This window comes from Artemia franciscana, chromosome 2 (genome assembly GCF_032884065.1).
Source record: "Artemia franciscana chromosome 2, ASM3288406v1, whole genome shotgun sequence".
Classification (NCBI taxonomy): Eukaryota; Metazoa; Arthropoda; class Branchiopoda; order Anostraca; family Artemiidae; genus Artemia; species Artemia franciscana.
In genome coordinates this window covers 21,809,597-21,832,237 of record NC_088864.1, presented here as the reverse complement: position 1 = coordinate 21,832,237, position 22,641 = coordinate 21,809,597, and the positions used below count along the sequence as shown (strand labels likewise).

Genomic DNA, 22,641 nt, shown 5'->3' with positions numbered 1-22,641 from the left:
AGACAATCTTGCTTTAAAATGTCTAAGAGTGAGTCTACGCTATTTTATTACCCAATCCTCGACCGGAAATGTAAAAAAAAAAATCGTAGCAAAACTACGAGTAAAAAGCGACAACAAACTTTGGATTTTTTTTTCGGTGAAAATGCGGAAGAAAAATGAAGAAACTGGCAATAGTGTTAGCGCTCAAAGTGTCATGTTAGCGGAGATAAACTCCCCCACCTGTGACAGTCTTTCAGAAAGAAGCGGACAACAAATGGCTCAGGTCAACAACATGAAAGTTCGGTCTGCATACCTGAACCCCTTGCGGGATCCAGTAGCAGTAGCAGTCAAGAACCTTTATCAGATATCTCTACGATGCGTCACGACAAACCAGCTCAACTTATTCTTGAGAGATATCCAGCTTCCACTTCTAACGGGAGAAAATTCGGGGCACATTACTGTAAGACTTATGAGTGGATTGAATACTCGGAAAACTCGAATTCCGTGTTTTGTGTTGCTTGCCGCCATTTTTCTAAGGGGATTCTAAGAGCTGGAGAAACTGCTGGAAAAGGGTTTTCATTGAGTCAGGATTTTGCAAATAGAAAGACAGTCCTACTCTATTAAAGCAACATGATGGTTCTGAAAGACAGAGACATTGCATGTCAGCATGGACGAAATTTAAGACAAACAGTACTGATACTTCGAGATCTATAGCAAATGCCATAGTTCAATCCAGATCTTAAGAGTTTCAGGAAAACAGAAATTATGTGAAGTATATTTTTCGCACTATTTGTTTTCTTGGCCGCCAATGTCTTGCTTTGAGGGGTCATGACGAATCAAAAACATCTGCAAACTGGGTCATTTTAGTTGTATTGATCGAGGAAATGTCTAAAGGCAACGAATAGCTGAAGGCCAAGTTACAGTGCCGATATGGTCACTATTGCAGTAATCAATACCAAAATGACGCAGTTACACTGATTGGAAATGCCTTGCGCCAAGACATTATTTCAGAAGTAAAATCAGCTAATTACTTTGCTACCCTTGTCGATAAGACATAGGACTTTAAAAAAAAAAGAACAATTAGCGATCCAACTCAGGCACATATCAAAATAAAAAGCAGTGGAGTTGCTAATCGGCTGCTATCGCATGCAAATATACGAAACCGAGAGCTTATCCAACTCGATTTGTGAAAATATAGAAAATCTTGGTGTAGGTTTGATGCAGTGTATTGCCCAATGTTGTGACAGCGCATCTGTTATGAGTGGGGAATTTAATGGAGTTCAAGCAAAGCTTAGGGAGAAGGTGCCTCAGGCAGTTTATGCACACTGTCACACCCAAAGATTAAACTTAGTTTTGACTGACTACCTAAAAAGTATTAGCGAACTTTCGGAATTTTTCTCCGTGGTGCAAAGGCTTTACGCCTTTATATCATGCAGCAATACTCGGCACGATATATTTGTGGAATCCCTGCGTATTAGTGGGCGAAATGTATTGGAGCCTGAAAGGACCATCAAGATTCACTGGTTCTACGCAGTCCGCTGCATTTCAAAGGTGAAGGCCAGATTTGACTTCATTGTTGCTGTGATTGCCGCAGTCTCTGATAGTTCCGACGGCGAGCCAGCGTGTGAGGCAAAAGGACTACTGGTTAAAATCAACTCTGCCTCTTTTGTCACAACTTTGTGCATAATGGAAAAGTATTAGTCATTGTAAGTTGTTTATCAGAGCAAATTCAATCCGAAAATTTGTGTATTTATAAGGCCCTTGCACTGATTTCTGGGATATATGAGACACTCCAAAAGCTAAGAAATGATAACGAATGGTTCAAAATAAGCAAAAAGATATCCAAATTCTTGGCTTTCCACGATATCATCGAAATCTCCACAATCTAAAACCAGTGTTCGTAGTAAGAGAAGTCAAGCCATTTCCATTCGTCTCAAAGACTTTCTTTCAAACTTAACAACCGGTAAACGCATTACCAGTCAGCCAGTTCAATCAAACTCTGGTAAACTTCTGCACTTTGAGGCAATAGACTGTTTTACGAGCGAGATGTACCAACGTTTCATGCAAAATATGCCTCTGCTCGACACTTTATCTTCTTTTGACCCCTCAAGTTCCAATTTTCTCGAACTTTCGAAAGTGGAAAGGGCTATGTGTTATTATAAAGGGATTTTCGATGTCGATGACCATGTCATAGAATCCTAGCTTTCTCTTCCAAAGCTACATCTGTCAAAAAGTGATATTTCAAAATGGATCTTCTTCGGGCTGTCGAAATATTATCCAATCTCCCAGTTGCCGAATCTGGAGTGCTAAAACTTACGAAGCTAGTTGCTACTGTACCTGTGAGCATTGCCAGCAATGAACGATTCCTGTCAGGATTTGGGTGTGTCAAGGACTATCTGTAATTGACGATGGGAAACAATAGACTCAGTGATTTCATGATAATAGCCGTTGAAAAAGAGGAGGTAAAGAAACTGGATCTGGGTAGATTACGATTTTTCCAAGCAACGAAGTTTGCTCTATGTTTTTTTTGGCATCTTCATTAAAAAAAAATCGAAAAAAATCCTTGCCCCTCCCCTACATTTTCGTGAATTGGCGCCAATGTATATATATATATATATATATATATATACATATAAATATATATATATATATATATATATATATATATATATATATATATATATATATATATATATATATATATATATATATATATATATATATATATATATATATATATATATATATATATATATATATATATATATATATATATATATATATATATATATATAATATATATATATATATATATATATATATATATATATATATATATATATATATATATATATATATATATATATATATATATATATATATATCATGAATGTATGTTATTTTTTACGCTAGGTATTAGGAGACTTGTTAGATAACGATTCCTAATAACTTGAACGTTGATATCTGACTTTTGGCTTCGTATTATCAGGCGGAAGATAAGAACAATTTGGAGCCTGCTGAGCATGAGTTTAATTAGTTTCCATAGGTCTTACAGCAAATCTATTATCGCAGGTAATATTTTCTTGTTATAAAAAACAGAAGTTTGTTGCTACTAGGTCTTAAATAATTTGCTTTTTGGTCTAATTAGATAGAGATGGCTAGTTTTGTCAGTAAAACACATTGAAATTTAAAATTTCCCAAGTAAAAAAAAAGGGACAAGTTTTTTCTGATGCTTAACACTACTGCTACTGCTACTACTAACAACCCACTGCAGCACCAAGCCACCAGATATCAAAACAGCTGAAAACGTTTCTTTTCTATTCAAATCTATCCAAAGCCTCCCTCTTTACAACCTCCCAGGAAGTTTCTACTTCTCTTAAATTCTTTCTTACGCCTTCTTCCTAACCCTTTTGGAGACGGCTTGCTTTTTGTTTGGCCCTAAATGGCCGAAACAAACGATATTTGGCAATCCGGTATCCTTCATCGGCCAAAATTGTCCTAGTCGTCACACCCTTTTCGCATTATAGCCTTAGAAAGAGGATAGAACCACATTTCTCATATTGCTTACTGTTTAAAATACGGTCAGGAAATGGGTATCCAAAACAATTCCTCTGAAAAATATTTAAAATAACCCTCCCCCGTCTTCCGAAGTGTACATGTTTCAGAACAATGCTTGATTATTTCAGCTTTTAATATTCTGATCTTGGTTCGCAGACTTATCTTCCTACTCTTCCAAACTTTTTCAACTGTAAAAAATGTTTGCTAGAAGTTTACTAGATGAGGCAAACTTCATCTAGTTTGCTGCAACTGTCTGATAAGCTGTCCTTTAAAAGAAGATCAGCAGGGTAATGTAGATCATTAGAATCGCAGTATGACGTTACTCAGCTGATCATCCTTTTGAACTCATCTCACCAAACAGTTCTTGGCAATTATTCGCAAGGTTTAAAATATCAGAGATGACCTTTAGGCGTAACTATAACAGTTTAGAGAACGCAAGACTATATAGGAATTTATTCTAGGATAAATACTACTACTACTATTCTTACTACTACAGACAACTCACTGCAGCACCAAGCCGCCTGAGGCCAACACACCAACGCATGCTTCTCTTCCACCCCAATTGGTTCAAAGCTTCACTCTTTCTCCGTTCCTTTGAAATTGGGAGCGAATTACCAGCTGGAATGATCGGAAATTAACATCGTATTAAATTTTTACAAAATTTTTGTGAATACAGTTAATATATTTTCAGCTAATAACTTCTGTAAAACATGAAGGTAAATGACAGATAGACTGAGAATGAGCAATAAGAGCCATCGAGTTGGAAAAAGTAAGTCCTTGTGGAAGGAAGAGGCAAAATATCCTCAATTTAAAATAAAAAGAGAAATGTAAAAAATCCATGCTAATAAATTAAAAATGATGGAGAATGTAAGGCCATACCAGCTTTTTATGCGGTAAAATAAAGTTTATTTTCAAACAGTTCGTGGTAACGAACTGTAGTAAGGAGCGACCTGGCTCAATAATAACAAAAACTCTAAACAACGGAATTTATTATAACAATAGTTGCATCAAAAGAATCGCATTTTAATGCTGATTTCATTAAGTTTAGACTTACCCATCAAAAGTTACGAGCCTGAGAAAATTTACCTTATTTTAGAAAATAGGGGAAAATACCCCCTAAAAGTCATAGAATCTGAACGAAAATCACACCATTAGGTTGAGCGTATCAGAGAACCCTATGGTAGAAGTTTCAAGCTCTTATCTACAAAAATGTGGAATTTTGTATTTTTTGCCAGAAGGCAGATCATGGATGCGTGTTTATTTGTTTGTTTGTTTATTTTTTCCCCCAGGGGTGACCGTATCGACCCAGTGGTCCTAGAATCTTGCAAGAGGGTTCATTCTAATAGAAATAAAAAGTTCTAGTGCTCATTTTCAGTGACCAAAAAAATTGGAGAGCACCTAGGACCCCTCCCACGCTAATTATTTTCCCAAAGTCACCGGATCAAAATTACGAGATAGCCATTTTATTCAGCTTAGTCGAAAAACCTTATAACTATGTCTTTGGGGACGACTTAATCCCGTAGGGTCCCATTGGGAGGGGGTAGAAGTTACAAACTTTGACCAGTGCTTACATTTAGTAATGGTTATTTGGAAGCATACAGACGTTTTCAGGGGGATTTTTTGGTTTTGGGGGAGGGGATTGAAAAGAAGGGGATATGTTAGGGGAACTTTCCTTGGAGGAATTTATCATGGGGGAAGAAAATTTCTATGAAGGGAACGCAGGATTTTCTAGCTTTATTTAAAAAAAAAAAAAAAACGATGAAAAAATAAACACGAAAAAGTTTTTTTTTTAATGAAAGTAAGGAGCAGAATTAAAACCACTTAAAACGAACAGAAATTATTACGCATATGATGGGCTCACCTCCTCCTAATATCTCGCTTTTTACGCTAAAGTATTTTTAGTAATTTCCACTATTTATTCTACGGCTTTTGTGATTCAGGGGCATTCTTAAGAAATTGGGACAAAATTTAAGCTTTAGTGTAAAGAGCGAGGTACTGACGAGGGGGTGAACCCGTTCATATACGTAATAAAAACATGAGAATACAGAAGTCTGTTACGTAAGCTACATTATAAGTTACGTATATCTTTTACTAATAAAAACATTTGTAAAAAATTAAAAGTTCTAGTTGTCTTTCTAAGTAACCAAAAAACCGGAGGGCAACTAGGCCTCCTCCCCCACTCCTTTTTTCTCAAAATCGTTCGATCAAAACTACAAGAAAGCCATTTAGCCAAAAAAAAAAAATATGCAAGTTTCGTTTTAATTATTCATCTGCGGACAGCCAAAATCAAAACACGCATTGATTCAAAAACGTTCAGAAATTAGATTAAAAAAAAACAAGTTTTTTTAACGGAAAGTAAGGAGCGACATTAAAACTTAAAACGAACAGAAATTACTTCGTATGTGAAAGGGGCTGCTTCCTCATCAACGCCCCGCTCTTTACGCCAAAGTTTTTTACTGTTTTAAAAAGTAAAGTTAAGAGAAAGAGTCAAACTTTTAGGTAAATAGCGGGGCGTTGATGAGGAAGCAGCCCCTTTCACATACGAAGTAATTTCTGTTCGTTTTAAGTTTTAATGTCGCTCCTTACTTTCCGTTGAAAAAAAAACTTGTTTTTTTTTATTTAATCTGAACAAATTCAAATATGAATTTAAAGATTAAAGAAGCAATCTTGTCTTATAAAACAAAATTCTTGTATAGGGGGAAGCAGGTGCTTTTATTTCACCTGCCAGCTGGGTTGCTGCACGTACTTTACGCTAAGAACCAGACATAGGATATTTGGTCGAAAGTGACGATTTTTTAATAGCCGAAACTTATAGGTCTCTATAGTTTGTAGACTTTTTGTTGTCGAAACTGATGCTTTATACACTATGTTGTCAGAACTGGCAGCTTCTAATCGATCTGTTCGTTTCTAATATTAGCCTTTGCACTCATGCCACTTTAGCAGCCTGGATGTATAAAGTATCTCTCGGTTTATTTCTAAATCCTAACTGACATTTCCTGACAGTTTCAACTTAATAATCTTATCCTTTCCTGATATATTGCAGATTAGTCCTTTTGACAACCGGCATGCCCATAGTGTCTAAGTTCAACCCAAAAAAAAAAAACATTCTCTGAAAGTTTTAACTTAATAACTCTTTACTATTCTTTAAATATAGAGGGCTTGCCGAATAAATCACCTGGATGCATATGGTTTCTTTTGATTTATTTTAAAGTCCCCCTTAGCAGTCCCTGAAAACGTTCTACTTAATGCCCACAGCCGTTCTTGAGATCAATATGATTTGGCCTAGATAAGCCTTTTGACAAACTGAATGCACTTAGTTTCTTTCGAATCAGTGCAAGACCAGTGCAAAGGAACTTGTCCAAAACAAATGACAGATAAACATTGATAAAAGAATAATAAAGGACAATTAGAATTCTTCGTAGAGGCTCATTGCTTAGCCTTCTTATAAGATCCAAACCTCTTGCCACTTTTGCTACCACCATATCAAATTTAGTTTCCAACTCGAATTATAATCAAGATAAAAACGCCAATATTTAACAATGAAAGCTTGATTGAAAAGAAAAACTTTGTTTTCCAGAACTATTTTCTACATCCACTAAAAGTCATAAAATTCGGCTTAAAAATTCGACTGTTAGTAAAAGTACTAACAGATAGATTAGTAAAAAAATATGCTTATCTTTCAGTCTATACCCCTGTGCCTATTTAATGTGTATCATTCTGGCTAACTGCCTACCTTTAGATATTTTCTAGGTCCTTAGAGCATGTAAATTCATTATTTTATATACTGGGCCCTGGCTTAATTATCGTTTTTATCATTATCTTGTTTCAGAGAGAGTAGATAAGAATGGCTGAGTACAAGCTTTATTACTTCAACGAAAGAGGGCGTGCTGAACCTATCAGGCTGATTTTTGCTTATACGGGTGTTAAATATGAAGATATACGAACCACAAAAGAAGAATTTCGCAGTAAGGATTCAGCGATAAAAGCAAGTAAGGTCACTCTTCTACAGCCATTTGCTAAGCCAAACACTGCTAATCAGGCGTAATCAATGAGATAGATTATTATCAGGGAACAGCAAGAAACAAGTATCTTTACTATTTTTAAAAATCCTGTTCCTATTTAACAAAATAATAACCACAAACTTTTAATATATTTAATTTCAAATTCACCAAAAATTAATTTGAACAAAGAAACCCGTAATAAAGAAGTTGTTATTCGGTCCAAACTGTATTGGTCTCTTTTTATATTTTTATGATTCTGGATATCATCTTGGAAGATATTTTTCTATTTTCTTACCCTGGTATCATTTCATACACGAAAGACAAAACTTAGCCAGTACTTTAGTTTCCTGTGCTTTTTATTTATGAGTTTTCAGTAAGGAACTAGTTTTTTATGCTGTAATTGAAAGGAAATATCATGGGTCGGTTGATTTGTGAGTTTCCAAGGAAGATGTATGACACATTTAGTTTTAAATATGTCTTATATATTAGATTTGTAGTTTAATAAGATTTATGGACATATTTTAGTTTAACTGAGATATATAGATATATGTATTCGCTATACAAATTTATCAAAATCTCACAATCAAGCTTTTTTAAAAAGGTCTAATTTCCTCTTTATGTCTATGAGGTATGTACTCCATCTGGGGCATATACCTAGGAGATAGCAAATTCCTCAAAGCAGTTAAAAAGCAAAATAGTCAATAAAAACATTGAAAAAAAAAACCGTCTCCATGTGCACAGTACCTGTCCCTAATTTAAACAATCACTTTTCAGACAAACTCATTTCTGTATTTTTGAGGAAATAATAGTTCAGTTGAGGAAGTATCGGTAAACAATTCTTCTGGAATTAGTCAAAAGTCCCTTACTGGAAAACTCTGAAGATTTTATTCACCCAGATCAGCTGTTTCTTTAAAAATATTAGACACAGTTTTTAGAAAAAACGATTTGTTTAATTTGGGCACAAATAGAGGTTTTATTCATTTTGTCAGTTTTTGTGTTTTTTTTTTTTGTTTTTTTTTTGCTTAAGACAACCGTCAATATTTGCAACAGACATGATTTTTATATGTAAATACAGCAGCAACTGCCGAATCAAGTAGCATGCTTATTTCTTGGCTATATCTTCAGGCGCCTTTTAACCTCACCCCAAGAGTCACTTGAAAATGAATTTTTAGCACGAAAGAGTGAAGCTAATGAAATTAAAAAAAAATATGTGTAAACATAATTTCTGTCTAGTTCAATAAATTTCTAATTACCTTTGAAAGACTTGGGGCGGAGGTAGATACTTCAAAAAAAATTAAGCACTGGTTGAAGAGTTACCTTTAGAGCACTTGATACGAAAAACTATAGAAAAAGGTCAAAGAGAAAACTTTTGGGGTGTGGGGAGAGGAGTTGGTTTCAAATCAATTTTTTACATAGTTTTGTCAGATTTGCTATCCAGAAATTTTTAAACATTCTAATTTCGGCCCTATTTGCTCCAAGATACCTTTTTGTTGGAGAAAATGTTTTTTTTTCGTATCACGATCTCTTCCTTTACAATATATCACTTTCAATTACTTTCAATAGGTCATTAGAAATTTTGATTTCTGTTCGAATGGGCATCGTCATGGTTACATAAGACTTCTGCCTTGGTTTAGTGGGAAAGAGATTGTAATTTAGTAAGCCGATCATGAAAAAGTTTACATAAGTGTTGCACATAATTGTTGAGATCATTTAAATAATACCAATTAGAAAGGAAAGCAGCAAGCAGAATTTTGATTATTGGTTAAAGCTATGTCCAGGAATTAGGCTGGGGAAGGGGAGGGCTTGGGTGCAGTTAAGCTGAAAGCGATTCTGAGTTTCAATAAAAAGATATTTTTCAGATTTAGTGTTTACCGCATTCGGAATAAGTAATAATTTTTCTGGTACAGTGTTTCCTTTACAAGAGGTTATAAACTCCACCGGTTTCCAAATTAATTAAACATTGTCTATCTAACAATTCCTTGTCTTAAAAACATATTTTACAATAACATTTTACTAGTTTTTTATAATTAGTTTGTCCATGTTTAATTATAATGTTTTATTTCTAGTTTATATATATATATATAAACTATATATATATATATATATATGTATATATATATATATATATATATATATATATATATATATATATATATATATATATACATAGTATATATATATATATATATATATATATATATATATATATATATATATATATATACATATATATATATATATATATATATATATATATATATATATATATATATATATATATATATATATATATATATATTTATATATTCTCTGACGTCAAAAAATTTGAATTTGGACTGGAACCTTGAGAACCAGTAATGCATCCAAAGCGCCAAAATGACGATGATCAAACGGTTCGCTGTAGGGACAAATTCAGGGGGACTGTTTTTTTTCTTTTTTACCCTATTTTAAATACACTTGTCAATTTGGTCAATTATTGGTGCCCCCAAAGATTTTGCTTTAGATCCGCCTTTGGTTCGTGGTAGTGAAATGTAAGTAACGAGTGACTTGACTTATGATAATAGTAATTTAAACTCTAAGTTACAGTCTATACAACATTACATATATTAAAGAAATTGGTCTATTATGATGAATAATTTCAAAAACTTTTTCCACAAAATAAGTTTTTTCAAAGAAAAGTAAAGAGCTCCATTAAAACAAAATTGAGCAGAAATAAGGTAATATTGACTTCCAAGCGTAAAAATACCGCAAATCACCATCAATGAATAAGTAAACCCACAACGAACAGAAAATAAAAAAATAACCGAGCCAAACTCAAATTACCAGAAATTAACATGAGTAGGGCTGATAACCCCTATACCTTTTCAAGACCTAAACATAATTTGCACTTTACTGAAAACAAAATAAATGTTAAATATGTATATTAAACTGACAATCCATGGTCATTTGCTTTTGTTTTTTTTGTTTTTTTTCAGTATTGTGTTAATTGTGTTCTGATTGTGAGAAGGCATGGGGGTTGTCACCCCTACTCATTTTAATTTTTGCTTGTTTTGAGTTAGACTCCGTTACTTATTGTAATTACTGTTCATTATGGGTTTCATCTATTTATTAATGGTGTTATGTGGTAGTTTTTTTCTTAAAAGATTATTTGACTTTATTTATGTTCATCTTTGGCTTAATGGAGCTTTTTAATTTCCTTTGAAAAACTTATTTTCTGGGAAAAGCTTATTCAATTCATTTCTGTTCATTTTTATTCACATGGTCTTTTTCATGAAAAAAATTATTTCTATAAGGTTTTTCTATAAGAATACATAGTTTGGTTTGCTATTTGTATGTTGGAGAAGCTTTTTGACCAATGTTTAATCCTGACGCAAATAATATTGTTTAATTTATTTTTATACCTCCTCAAGTTGACATGAAAAATGAAATATAATATAATTTCCACAAAATTTCACCTTCCCCCTCAAAATTCCCTGAAATTTTCATACCCTTAGGCATAGTTGTAATAGAAGTCACCGTTTAAGTAATGGTATATACTAGTTGCATTATTATCAGACAGAACGTTACTACTAGTAGTATTAATAGTATTAACGTATCAACTTTTGGTTGGTTAAACATCTCTTTCATCAAGACCTGAAAGTTTCAACTTAATACAATTAGCCATGACATTGTTGATATGTCCTTTCTATATAAAAAAGGACATATCAACATATAACCTATATCTATATATATAAAAATAAGTTGTCTGTGTGTGGATCTGTGGATCAGGTGACGTCATGTTTGTCCGCATATGACGTCTGAATTATTTCACACTAATACAAAAGAAGAAAAAAACTAAAAAAGGTAAAAACTACAAAAAAACTAAAAAGAAAAAAAAACTAAAAAAGCTAAAAAACTAAAAAAAACTAAAAAAAGGTAAAAATCTAATAACTAAAAAAAAAACTGAAAAAAATAAAAAAAGGCAAAAACTACAAAAAAAATAAAAACTAATAAAAAAACTAAAAAAGCTAAAAAACTAAAAAAACTAAAAAAAACTAAAAAAAGGTAAAAAACTAAAAAAAACTAAAAACTAAAAAAGAAAAAACTAAAAAAAAGGAAAAAACTGAAAAATAAAAGAGAAAAAGAAAACTAAAAAAATATGAATAAATATATATAAAAATAAGTTGTTTGTGGGTTATGTCTGTCTGTCTGTCTGTCGAGTGACGTCGTGTTTGTCCGCATATGACGTCTGAATTATTTCACACTAATACAAAAGAAGAAAAAAAACTAAAAAAGGTAAAAACTACAAAAAAAACTAAAAAGAAAAAAACTAAAAAAGCTAAAAAACTAAAAAAAACTAAAAAAAGGTAAAAAACTAAAAACTAAAAAAAAACTGAAAAAACTAAAAAAAGGCAAAAACTAAAAAAAAACTAAAAACTAATAAAAAAACTAAAAAAGCTAAAAAACTAAAAAAACTAAAAAAACTAAAAAAAGGTAAAAACAAAAAAAACTAAAAACTAAAAAAGAAAAAACTAAAAAAAAGGAAAAAACTGAAAAATAAGAGAAAAAGAAAACTAAAAAAATATTAATAAATATAAAAAAGTAAAAAAAATGGTAAAAACTACAAAAAAAACTAAAAACTAATAAAAAAACTAAAAAATCTAAAAATCTAAATAAACTAAAAAAGAAAAAAAAGAAAAAAGGAAAAAAATAAAGGAGAAAAACAAAACTAAAAAACGAATGTATATACAGACCGGGACACCGGGATACAAATGACGACCGGGACACAGGGAATATAAATGACGACCGGGACACAGGGACACAACTACAATGGGGACGCCGGGGGGGCACAGGGGGATATAAATGACGACCGGGACACCGGGACACAAGGAATATAAATGACGCCCGGGACACTCAAAGAGAAATCACAGACTGGAACACCGGGACACAAATGACGACCGGGACACAGGGAATATAAATGACGACCGGGACACAGGGACATAACTACAAAGGGGACGCCGGGGTGCACAGGGGGATACATAAATGACGATGGCTACTCAGGGAATGGTCGATTAGCAATCACCATCAACAAAGCTCAAGGGCAATCATTAGAATCATGAGGTATAGATCTGAATACGGATTGTTTTCCCATGGACCATTATATGTTGCATGTTCAAGAGTCGGTAAACCTGACAATCTATTTATATGCACAGACAATGGGACAGCAAACAATGTTGTATATTCGCAAGTTTTACGTAGTTAAAAACATATATATATATATATATATATATATATATATATATATATATATATATATATATATATATATATATATATATATATATATATATATATCTATATTCACAGGTGGGACATAGGGACACAACTACAATGGCGCGTAACTAATATGGCGCGTAACGACTTACGCGCGCGGGGGGGCTTGGGGGGGCGCGAAGCGCCCCCACCAACTAGGTGTTGGGGTGGCGCGAAGCGCCACCCCAACAGCTAGTAACCTATATATTCAAATGTTTCTTGAAACTTTCATCTTAATGCTCTTAGCCTCACAAGTAGTTGAAATAGAAATAATAGTTGAATTAGTAGTAGCAGCAGTAGTAAATACAGCAGTGATAGTAGTATTAGCAAAAGCTAGCCCATATTGCGTTTTGGTCAGATGATCTTCCCCTTTAAGCATTTTCTGAAAATTCAAACTCAATACTCAAACCAATTCCTGAGGTACGTGTTTTTTGACAATGTGCATGCACATAGTGTCTTTTGATTTAGTTCAAATTTCCCCTCAGTAGGCTACTATAAATGGAATAGGTAGTGGTAGTAGTAGTAATGATAGCAGTAGTACTAGTGGTAGTTATAGTTGCAGTGGTAGCATTCAAATATTACGTTTTTGATCATCTTCATTATCATATACTGAAAGTTTCTAATTAATATACTCAGTCTCTCCTTCGTTTTGATAATATTTATACACATGACGTGTTTTGATTTACCTGTCAACATTCTCTGAAAAAGTCACTCGAATACCTTTCGTCTTTTTGGGAAGTAAATTTCAAACATGTATACCTTTCTCAATAATGCTATACTATACGTTGATAATGAACAAATTACCTAACTTACGGCCCTTGCCCTGAGGTTTGCAACTTTTGCGAGTTGGTGTACCTAGTATTTATTTTAAGATCCTTACAGATTAAAATCTTCAGCGTTTAATCAAATCGAGGAAACAAAACCAAAGTGGTGCTCTTGCAACACTTACTCGGTGAAGCCAAACAAAGGTTGCCGCAACACCTCACGTTGCCCATGCAACGTGATCTAGTTTTTTTTTTCCTAAGCCTCTAGTGGCAAAAATACGGAGTTTTGTATATCTACTTTCAAGATGAACGGTCACCGGATGACTTTTTTCTTAAGATTTTTTTCTTTTTTTTAGGATGACTCTCCTTTAAATTCATGGATGAGTGTTTTGAACTCAGTTGTAAAACAACGAGAATGATTACTCTACAGCTAATTTTTGTTATTTCAGTGTCTCCTCCGAATGAAGAACTGTGGAGAGGGCACTTTGTCAGGGATGAGTATCATCCTTGGAGTATTGTTATAGGAATATTAGACTTGAATGTAAAAAACAGAGTTGAAGAGGAGGAACTAGCAATCTCCTTTGGCTTTTCAGAGAGCATTGGATCAAACCGTTCCTTATAATAAGCAGTATGTAAAGAGCCATGATTGTCAGTAGAATCTAAAGCTCTAATAGCATAATTTTGATTACAATCTATTTAGCAGTAAAATCAACTATTTAATCTGATTCTAAATATACCATATATGTTGATTTTAATACTCTTTCTCATCGCCTCACTAATACCTGAATGGGAAGACGTCACTGCTGCAGCACCAATGCGAGACGAATGGAGAGGCTTTGTCGACGCCCTATGCGTCACCGATGGCTCTAGAGGAACTAAGGTCTAAGGTCCTCATCGCCATTAATAACTGAAAGTTTGCGTAGGCTTAAAAGTAGGAACAAAATTCCTAAAGGAAGGGTGGGATCCTGGTGGAAATTTTGCGATGAAATCGGACGTACGAGAACCCTAGAGCCACTATGCATACAATATGAAATTTCTTTTATTCAAGTGAAGGATAGTCACGGACTGCCCTTTCGTTTTTTGTTGTTGTGCCTTAACAAAAGTGGTCATTTGAATGATTGTTGAAAAATATAGTATCCTTTAAGCAGGAAGAGATGTCACACCACTAGAGAGTGCCGACCACCAGTTTTTTGGGATGAACAAGGCAAAAATGCCCCATGGGGAAAAAAGTATGTTTTCTTAGAGTTGTAAGCAAAAGATTGAGCTATCCACCGAGCTCTACTGTTAGTAAATCATTCCTATTATTTGATCGTGTTCGATTATATTTTTTCCTTATTTCTAAGAGCAGATTAAAGGTACTGGATAGTTCTGATTAAATTTATGATTTGGCAGCAACGCATGGCAGTATTTGAAAATTTATTAAGCCAAAGATGGTTTAATGGTTTAATGGGCTACAATTCTTCACAGCAGAGGTTTCTAATATGCTGAATCTAAAAGTGTGATTTTAATAAAGATCACTTGTCTTTTCAGGTAGATTTTTACCCTTATTCGAAAATCAAGCAATCTTTTTAGGCTCATAGCGTTTGATGGGTAACATTAAACCTAATACGCTTTATATATTTAGAATCGACATAAATTGTGATTTATGATATTTATATAAATTGTGAATTGTGATTATTGATTTGTAAATTTTGATTTATGATTTTGCAGAAACCTATGTCAGTGTTTGAAAATTTATTAAACCAAAGATGAAAATGATAAAAAGCGGTTTGGTTTGCGATACTTACATTGCAACTTTAGCCTTATATGTGTATTGAATTACTTAAAACAAACTTACAACCTTGACATAGGTTTAAAAACATGCACTTATTGGCCTTTGGATTTCCATATTGTACTACGAGCATTATATATTTAACGTCATACACTCCAATTATTCCGGCAGGCCTAAAAAATGAAAAATTTACGCATTGATGCACATTGAAATTTATTTAATATTTTGGCACGTGAGTGGGGATATGTAATATGGGATTTTGATGGGGGAGATGTTGAGTTGAGAGCTACTTGGATATGGAACAATAGAGTTGGTAGTTATGTGGGTGGGGAGTTTTAAGTTGGGGCTGAATAGGCGTATGGGAAGCTGAGTGGGAACTGAATACTTTTTAATATGCTTTTTGTGTGTGTTTTTTATTGGTTCTGCCTATGTCTAATCAAATTTATTAACGATTTTTATTAACTTTAACAAATACCTGTATGTCGCATGTCAAATTGATTACAATAAATTATAGAAACGCCTACTGGATACCTCCCACTTTTGGAAGTCAATGGACGCTTTTTACCGCAGACTCTGGCAATTATCCGCTACTTGGCAAAGGCACACGGACTCCAGCCAGAAGATCCATTCGATTCAGCTATTGCAGACGCTTATGCTGATACTGTTAGCGACTTAGTGACTGGTAAGCCAGTAGAGATTCAACAGTAGAGATTCTTTCAAAATATTGTACTAACTTGTTTCTTTGACTTTGTACACTTTTTTTTAGTGATGCAAAGTGACAATACTGGCATATTGCTGAAATGACGAGAGCTTAAAAATTATTTTCGATACCAATGTATATGTATCTACGAAGCAATCCAGATTAAAATATAAGAACAGGTTCAGCCCCTATTGTATGTTTTTCATCTCCTCAATTAGACTTCCCAAAATTTCTCGAAACTCGAAAATTTAATCTTTAGTATTACTACTTTAAGGTTACTTTAATTAAATCTATTTTAAGGCTCCACGTTTTTTCAACTTTTCTCTCCCATTAATTATGCAAAAGTTAATAATGAAAAGTCTCTTGAAGTTCAAACGAATTTAGAATTTCAGAATATTGTTACGTCCTACGGAAAACAGCTTTTGTGACCTCTTTCTTGTTTGGAGACAGGGGATACACAAACTTCTTAAACCGATGTTGAAATAGAAAAATATTTCTACTAAAAACTACCCAAATTTTTCTATCCTGATCCTGGCTACTGCTAGAGTTCTTGTTGTCTGAACTTGGTGTTCTTTCTGTCGAAACATGAAATCAAAGACAAGCCTTCTAGACATGGATTCAGTAATCTTTAGGTTAATATCCCTATTTGAACCCTTCCTGAGAATCTTCTCTTTTTCCAGGAAATCAAAAGCAAAATTTTGAGAACCTGAAAAGTTTGATCTACTTCGGTCCAGCATATTTTCATAAGCTTAATCGTTCTCACAGGAAATGTTGGCTATATATTTCCTTGTATATTTTCTAGAGAACAAATAAATATATTTGAGCCTTTGCCGAATCGCATCTATTGGCGAGGCTACTTGCTACTTTTAGAAAAATCCCAAGATCCTGCTCAGTGACACTACCCACGGAAAAGTCATTCCTAATCTACCAGAATGTCCACATTTAATGGTCTTTCATGGGACAAAGCCACTAAAAACTTAGGGTCTTATATCCCTTTCGTCAAGATCTCACTTATTCTTTTTAAAATAATGTAAGAGTCATGATGGAGCTCTCTCTCGTACTATTTTTCTCAAAAGTGAAGATATCCCGAACTGGAAGAAGTTTGAAACAAGCCTACTGACGCAGCAGGCTTATACTTTTACAGTTAAGGAAGGGGACAGTTTCCAAACTCTTGTTTATAGTAATTTTTGTTCGTTTTAAGCTTGATTTTTATATTCAACTTTAAGTTTTTTTTTGTTTCAATATTTATGTATTCATTTATATTAATATCTGTCGTATGTTTGCTTCATGCCCATAGAAAAGACCGCAAAAGCACTACTATCAACTGTTGTGATTAACAGCCAAGCTGTCGATGTGGTAAGGCAATTCACATATCTTGGATCAATTATATCCTCCAGTGGCACACTTGACACCAAAATCTCAGCCAGATCAGCCAAGGCAAGCTCTGTGTTCGGACGACTCCTGGGAGCAGTCTTCCACAAACCGCAAATTAGCCACCATACCAAAGCCCAAACTTACAACGCCACAGTCTCAAGCATCATGCTGTACTCATCTGAGACATGGCCTCAGATGACCCAGACATAGATAAGAAGGGTCGATGCTGTTCAGGCTAGACACCTGCGTCAAGTCGAAGGCTTCAAATGGTATGACAAGATCTGCAATACTGAGCTCCTCAAAACCTTCAAGCTGGTGAACCTCTCTACCCAATTAGAAGCCCGCTCTCTAAGGTGGTACGGCCACCTACTCCGTCTCCCACTAAGTAACCCATAAGGGTCATCTCAGACTTCGATCCCTCGGAAAATGACAGGAAACGCCTTCGAGGAAGGCCATGCACTAGATGGGCTGATGCAATAAACTAACGACTGCTCAATCGCAACATCAAACCGAATGAGGCCCAATCCTTAGCCCTAGACATGGCTACTTGGAGAAGACTGACGGCATTGTCAACCACTTTCCTCTACGCTGGCAACCGTGCTGAGCAAGAGCGTTAAGTCAAAGTCAAGTATGTTTGCTCACAATGATCGTTGATTAATTTCTATTCGTTTTAAGTTTGATTTATTTTTAAATAGTAATTTTTGGTCCTATTGAGTTTCAATTGTTGCACAAATTTATTTCTGTTGATCTTAAGTTAATTTTACTTTTCTTTGAAAAACTTCTTATTTTAATTAATCAGAAAAGGTAGCCATAGAGCTTGAAGCAAAGCCAATATGAATGAGACCTTTTGGACATCCCAACACTATCAAAAGATTTTTTCCAAAAGCCAGGCAAAGGTGCCGCAACTAAAATACTGAAGAAGATTGCCGTGACTTTTTTGGTTGCATGATGCTAGGGAGCTTTCTGGATTTCTCAGATTCTCTTTCTACCATAGTATTGATTTTACAGATGGGATAATTGAGGTTTTTAATTTGTTCCAGCGTCTTTGCCAGCTCGCAGAGAGACAGATCCAACCAAGAAAAAGGAGCTTGGACTTCAGGTACTTCAAGAAAAGCTTCTGCCCGCTATGGCAGTTTATGAGAAGAGGCTATCTGACAACAGGCAATATTTAATTGGAAACAAGGTATTGCTCTCGCTTAGATTTGAAACTTTACAACTTTAGAAACTAATGCAAAAATTAAAACATAATAAGCTAGTAAATAGCGACGAAAACCACACTGGTTTTCCATCATAAACACAAACAACAGGCAGAACAATAAGGAATGTTTCGTAAGACAGTGAAACTCAAATCACTAACAAATATTTGATCTTATGTTCAAGAATCGTCCTCGGTAAAAAAAAAATTAATATGCATATAAGAAAAAACAAATTAATATGCATATATAAAAAAACTTATAGTAAAATACGACTTTAAAACTAAAAAATTTTTCAAACAATCCCAGAATCCTCACTTCAACAAAGACAGTTTAAAAAATAGTTTTAAAGATCGTATTTTATTGTAAAATAGGACGTCCTACATTTTTAAAATGTAGGACGGCCTTTGGATATAGGGTCGAAACATTAATTTGCTGTTTGATTTCCAATGAATTATAATAAATTATCTCTTATTTTACCTGTTGTTTGTGTTTATAATAAGCTGGAAAATTATTTCACATAGATTCAGACAAAAGGATTCTGTTAGGCAATAACATTCATCATTAACATTAATTATTATCACTAAGCATTAATGTTAACGTTAACCTCGCTTGCCTTTACAAGCTTATTGCCTTTCCTGGCAGGCGATCCTGACGTCCCGTCTTCTTCATGCACATCTCAGAAAGCCACGTGAGCCGCATATTTCCACAACACTTGGCACAGTCCCCAAACGCTTGGCACAGTTCCGCCAAGCTTCGCCTGCGTCACATTGTGTAGATAATTTCTAAAATAGAGTTACCCCTGTCCCTCTGGAGGTTGGGCTCCTATGGATCTTAAGTTGGAGCAGTAGTAAATTTTAGTTACCCAACGAAATTGAAGCAATCTTAAATCTCGGATATTAGCCTCTAATTTATGTGCTCAGGAAAATCAATTAAGTAATATCCATATTTGAAAAATCTAGAAGTCTCATCCCTCGGAATATTCATAGCAATTGGAAGAAGAGGGGCGCGTAATTGCGTCCCTAGATTTGATAAAATATTATTACTTGACAAAACATCATTTAGCAGAAACAAAATATAAAAGCCCCCATCCTACATTTTGAAAATGTCTTTTTGTGTCTTCATTATATATAATCGTGAAAAATTCTTGTATCCTTGCCTCCCAAAGTATCCTCAATTGGTCCCAACGATCTCCAATTATGTTCCAAACTTGCTAACTACTTCCTCAATTTTAGGTCCCAGGGAGCACTGACCCGAGTATCAAAGACCAGGTTTTATTGAGAACCCTTACTTAAAATTCAAGTAGAAAACTTGTGAAGACATGAGCTAGCAGCAACATTCACCAACACTCTGGCAAACACTTGTATCTACAACACCTGTTAAGGTTTCTGCTTTCTAACAGTTTCATGTCGGTCTAATCTGGGACCGATGGTCTAATCTTTTACATCCTTCATTTTTCAAAGTTTAGTGATAGAGCTGTATTCTGCTGCACTACTCGACTGCTCAAGATATCACACTTCTTAACCTGATTCTAAAATCTTTAATTGCTCACATAGACCCTTCGGGACTCCTTGCAGTCATGTGGTTTCGAACCTCAGCCCCTGGTATAGCCACTCTTAGGTTAAGGTCCTTGGGCATCTTCTAAGAGCATGTTCGCAACACCTGAACCTGTCTTCCACGATAAACTTATTGAGTTGAACAGCACTTTGCGCCTAAGGCATAGAGTTTGATGCATGCTCCCAAAACCTCAAGCTTAATGTCAGGGCAAAAGAAAACATTCAAAACAGCAGGACTATTAATTCAAGTAAATATAAGACTTTTTTCTACTCTCCAATTTTTAACTACCAGAACTAAGTAATAACTTTATTTTAAACCGCCGAGCCATATTGACATCTCAAAAACATATTGATTGGGCAGGACATTTAAAAATTCAAACTTGGAAAAAGATTTCACATAGCCTAATAATCTAGCCTCCGTGTCTCTCCTGTAGAAACTAGTCCTCCTGCTTAGCTGTTAATCAGTTTTTGAATATTATTCTTCAAATTTGTCAATAATTTTCTCCACAGGATTTGGTGGAAGAATTTTCTAACATTGTTAGCCAATAATTTTCGTTTTCTACGAGAAATACAATAACTAGCAAAGCTTCTGGCTAACAATTTTTGTTATGACGGCAGAAAACAACTGTAGTTAGCATAAGAATTAAAGCAAGCTTAAGTTTGAAACAAAACTTCACGAAAATTTCAGGCGCAAAAAAAAAAAAAAAAATCACATGAAAACTCACAGTTTTTAGTTTATAAGTCCGACAATACAAACAAAAATAACCACATGTAAACTCCAGGCACATCGTCATATTCCAACATGTTGAGGTTACGAGCTGTATCCGAGACAATACTCTAAAGCTACCTAAGCATAAAAACCATATGCTTTCAATGCATTATTTTCTTTCTCCGGCCGCGTTGAGTGGGAGTGGTCATAGGCCACAGCGAAAGTTGGTCACGGGTGATTGTTTTGTATGAAAGGGGTGTGGTTATGAACTGTATCGATATATTACTTCAGGCCATATAAACATCTCAATAAAAATTTCAGGACTTTATATTGATTCATAACGTCCTTATTTTGGTAAAGGGCTTTGGCAAATATCGTTTAAACAAACAAATTGTTGCAAAAAAAATATAATATCAAAATATTAGGTTTAAACTTCAAGCCATATAAACACCTCAATAAAGCTCAAGGACCTTATGTTGATTCATGACGTCCTCTTTTTAATAAACAGCTTTGGAAAATATCATTTAAAAAAATAAACAGTTGTAAAAACATAATGTAAAAGATTTTTTTAATTAATTAGTAAAATGGTGGATTAAAATACGATTGAGATGGCTATGCCACGTTCTGCGGATGAAAGATGAGAGATTGCCGAAAATTGTCCTTTTTGGCCAACCGTCTGGGGCTACACGGAAAGCAGGTCGTCCTCGTCTGGGTTGGGAGGATGTCATAAGTAAAGATTTAAAAGAAATGAGAACCCTTGGGAGGCAGAGGGAGGCCTTGGATAGATTAGGTTGGAAGAGGAGCGTGCGTAGCTGTGTTGGCCTCAGGCGGCTTGAAACTGCAGTGAGTTATTATTATTATTAGTAGTAGTAGTTTAGAGTGTTCAGAGGTCAGTAGCCCTTCTCTAGTTCCTTGTAATTTCTGTTTGCTTAAAGATTCATTTATTCATCTAAACTAGTATATGTTATCTCTACGTTAAATATGATTCTTCATTCTGATTTCTACTTCTTTTGGGTTTTATTTACCTATTGATACTAATTTCTGTTTGTTTTAAGTCTGAATTTTACTACTTAACTTCTGCCCGTCTTAAATTTTTATTTGGCTATTTAGTTTTCTTTTAATTTTTTTAAACGTTTTTTAAATTAATCCTGTTTAAATCGAACAAACAAAGTGCGATTAAAACTATTTATGCACTTATTTTTGTTGGTCCTTCTTCTTTTCAGATATCTTGGATTGATTTTGTGGTTTTTGCATTTCTTGACGAGCTACACGGGAAGTTTGGTGAAAAACTGTTTGAAACAGCACCAAATGCAAAGGCATATAAGGAAAGGATGGCAAACCTACCTGGTGTCAAAGAATGGATAGAGTCGAGACCAAACACTGAAAAATAATCACATTTCTCCTTTTTGCATACAAAGTGGTGGCATTTCAATGATAAATAAACTTCTTGGGTGTCGTTCAAACTGAAACCATGAATTATAGAACCTTTTTTGGAAGTCGACAGTAATTAGAGAGCAAATATGGCTCTCCGGTGCCATTATTTGCCACCAGGGCCAATCGCAGTCAAGCATAATGTCTCTTCAAAATTTCAAGGAAGGCATTATTATCACGAAGGTTAAATATTAAAAAATATGTATCCAAAGCCAACAAACTCCATGAAGTACTGAGGGTAAGGGCATAGAATTTTGGAATCTTGTTTTGAACTTGTTGGAACCTTGAACCGCAAACTAGTAAAGACCAATCC

At 34.3% G+C, this 22,641-nt stretch overlaps 1 protein-coding gene across 1 annotated transcript; it reads left to right on the top strand.

The window, feature by feature from the left end:
* Positions 1 to 2,980: 2,980 nt before the first annotated feature.
* Positions 2,981 to 22,366, top strand: LOC136038727 (glutathione S-transferase 1-like). Its single transcript, XM_065722068.1, has 5 exons — positions 2,981 to 3,051; positions 7,367 to 7,526; positions 15,880 to 16,047; positions 18,480 to 18,622; positions 22,121 to 22,366. The coding sequence occupies exons 2-5, from the start codon at positions 7,382 to 7,384 to the stop codon at positions 22,286 to 22,288; spliced, it is 624 nt and encodes a 207-aa protein (XP_065578140.1). The 5' UTR covers positions 2,981 to 3,051; positions 7,367 to 7,381; the 3' UTR covers positions 22,289 to 22,366.
* The last annotated feature ends 275 nt before the right edge of the window (positions 22,367 to 22,641 follow it).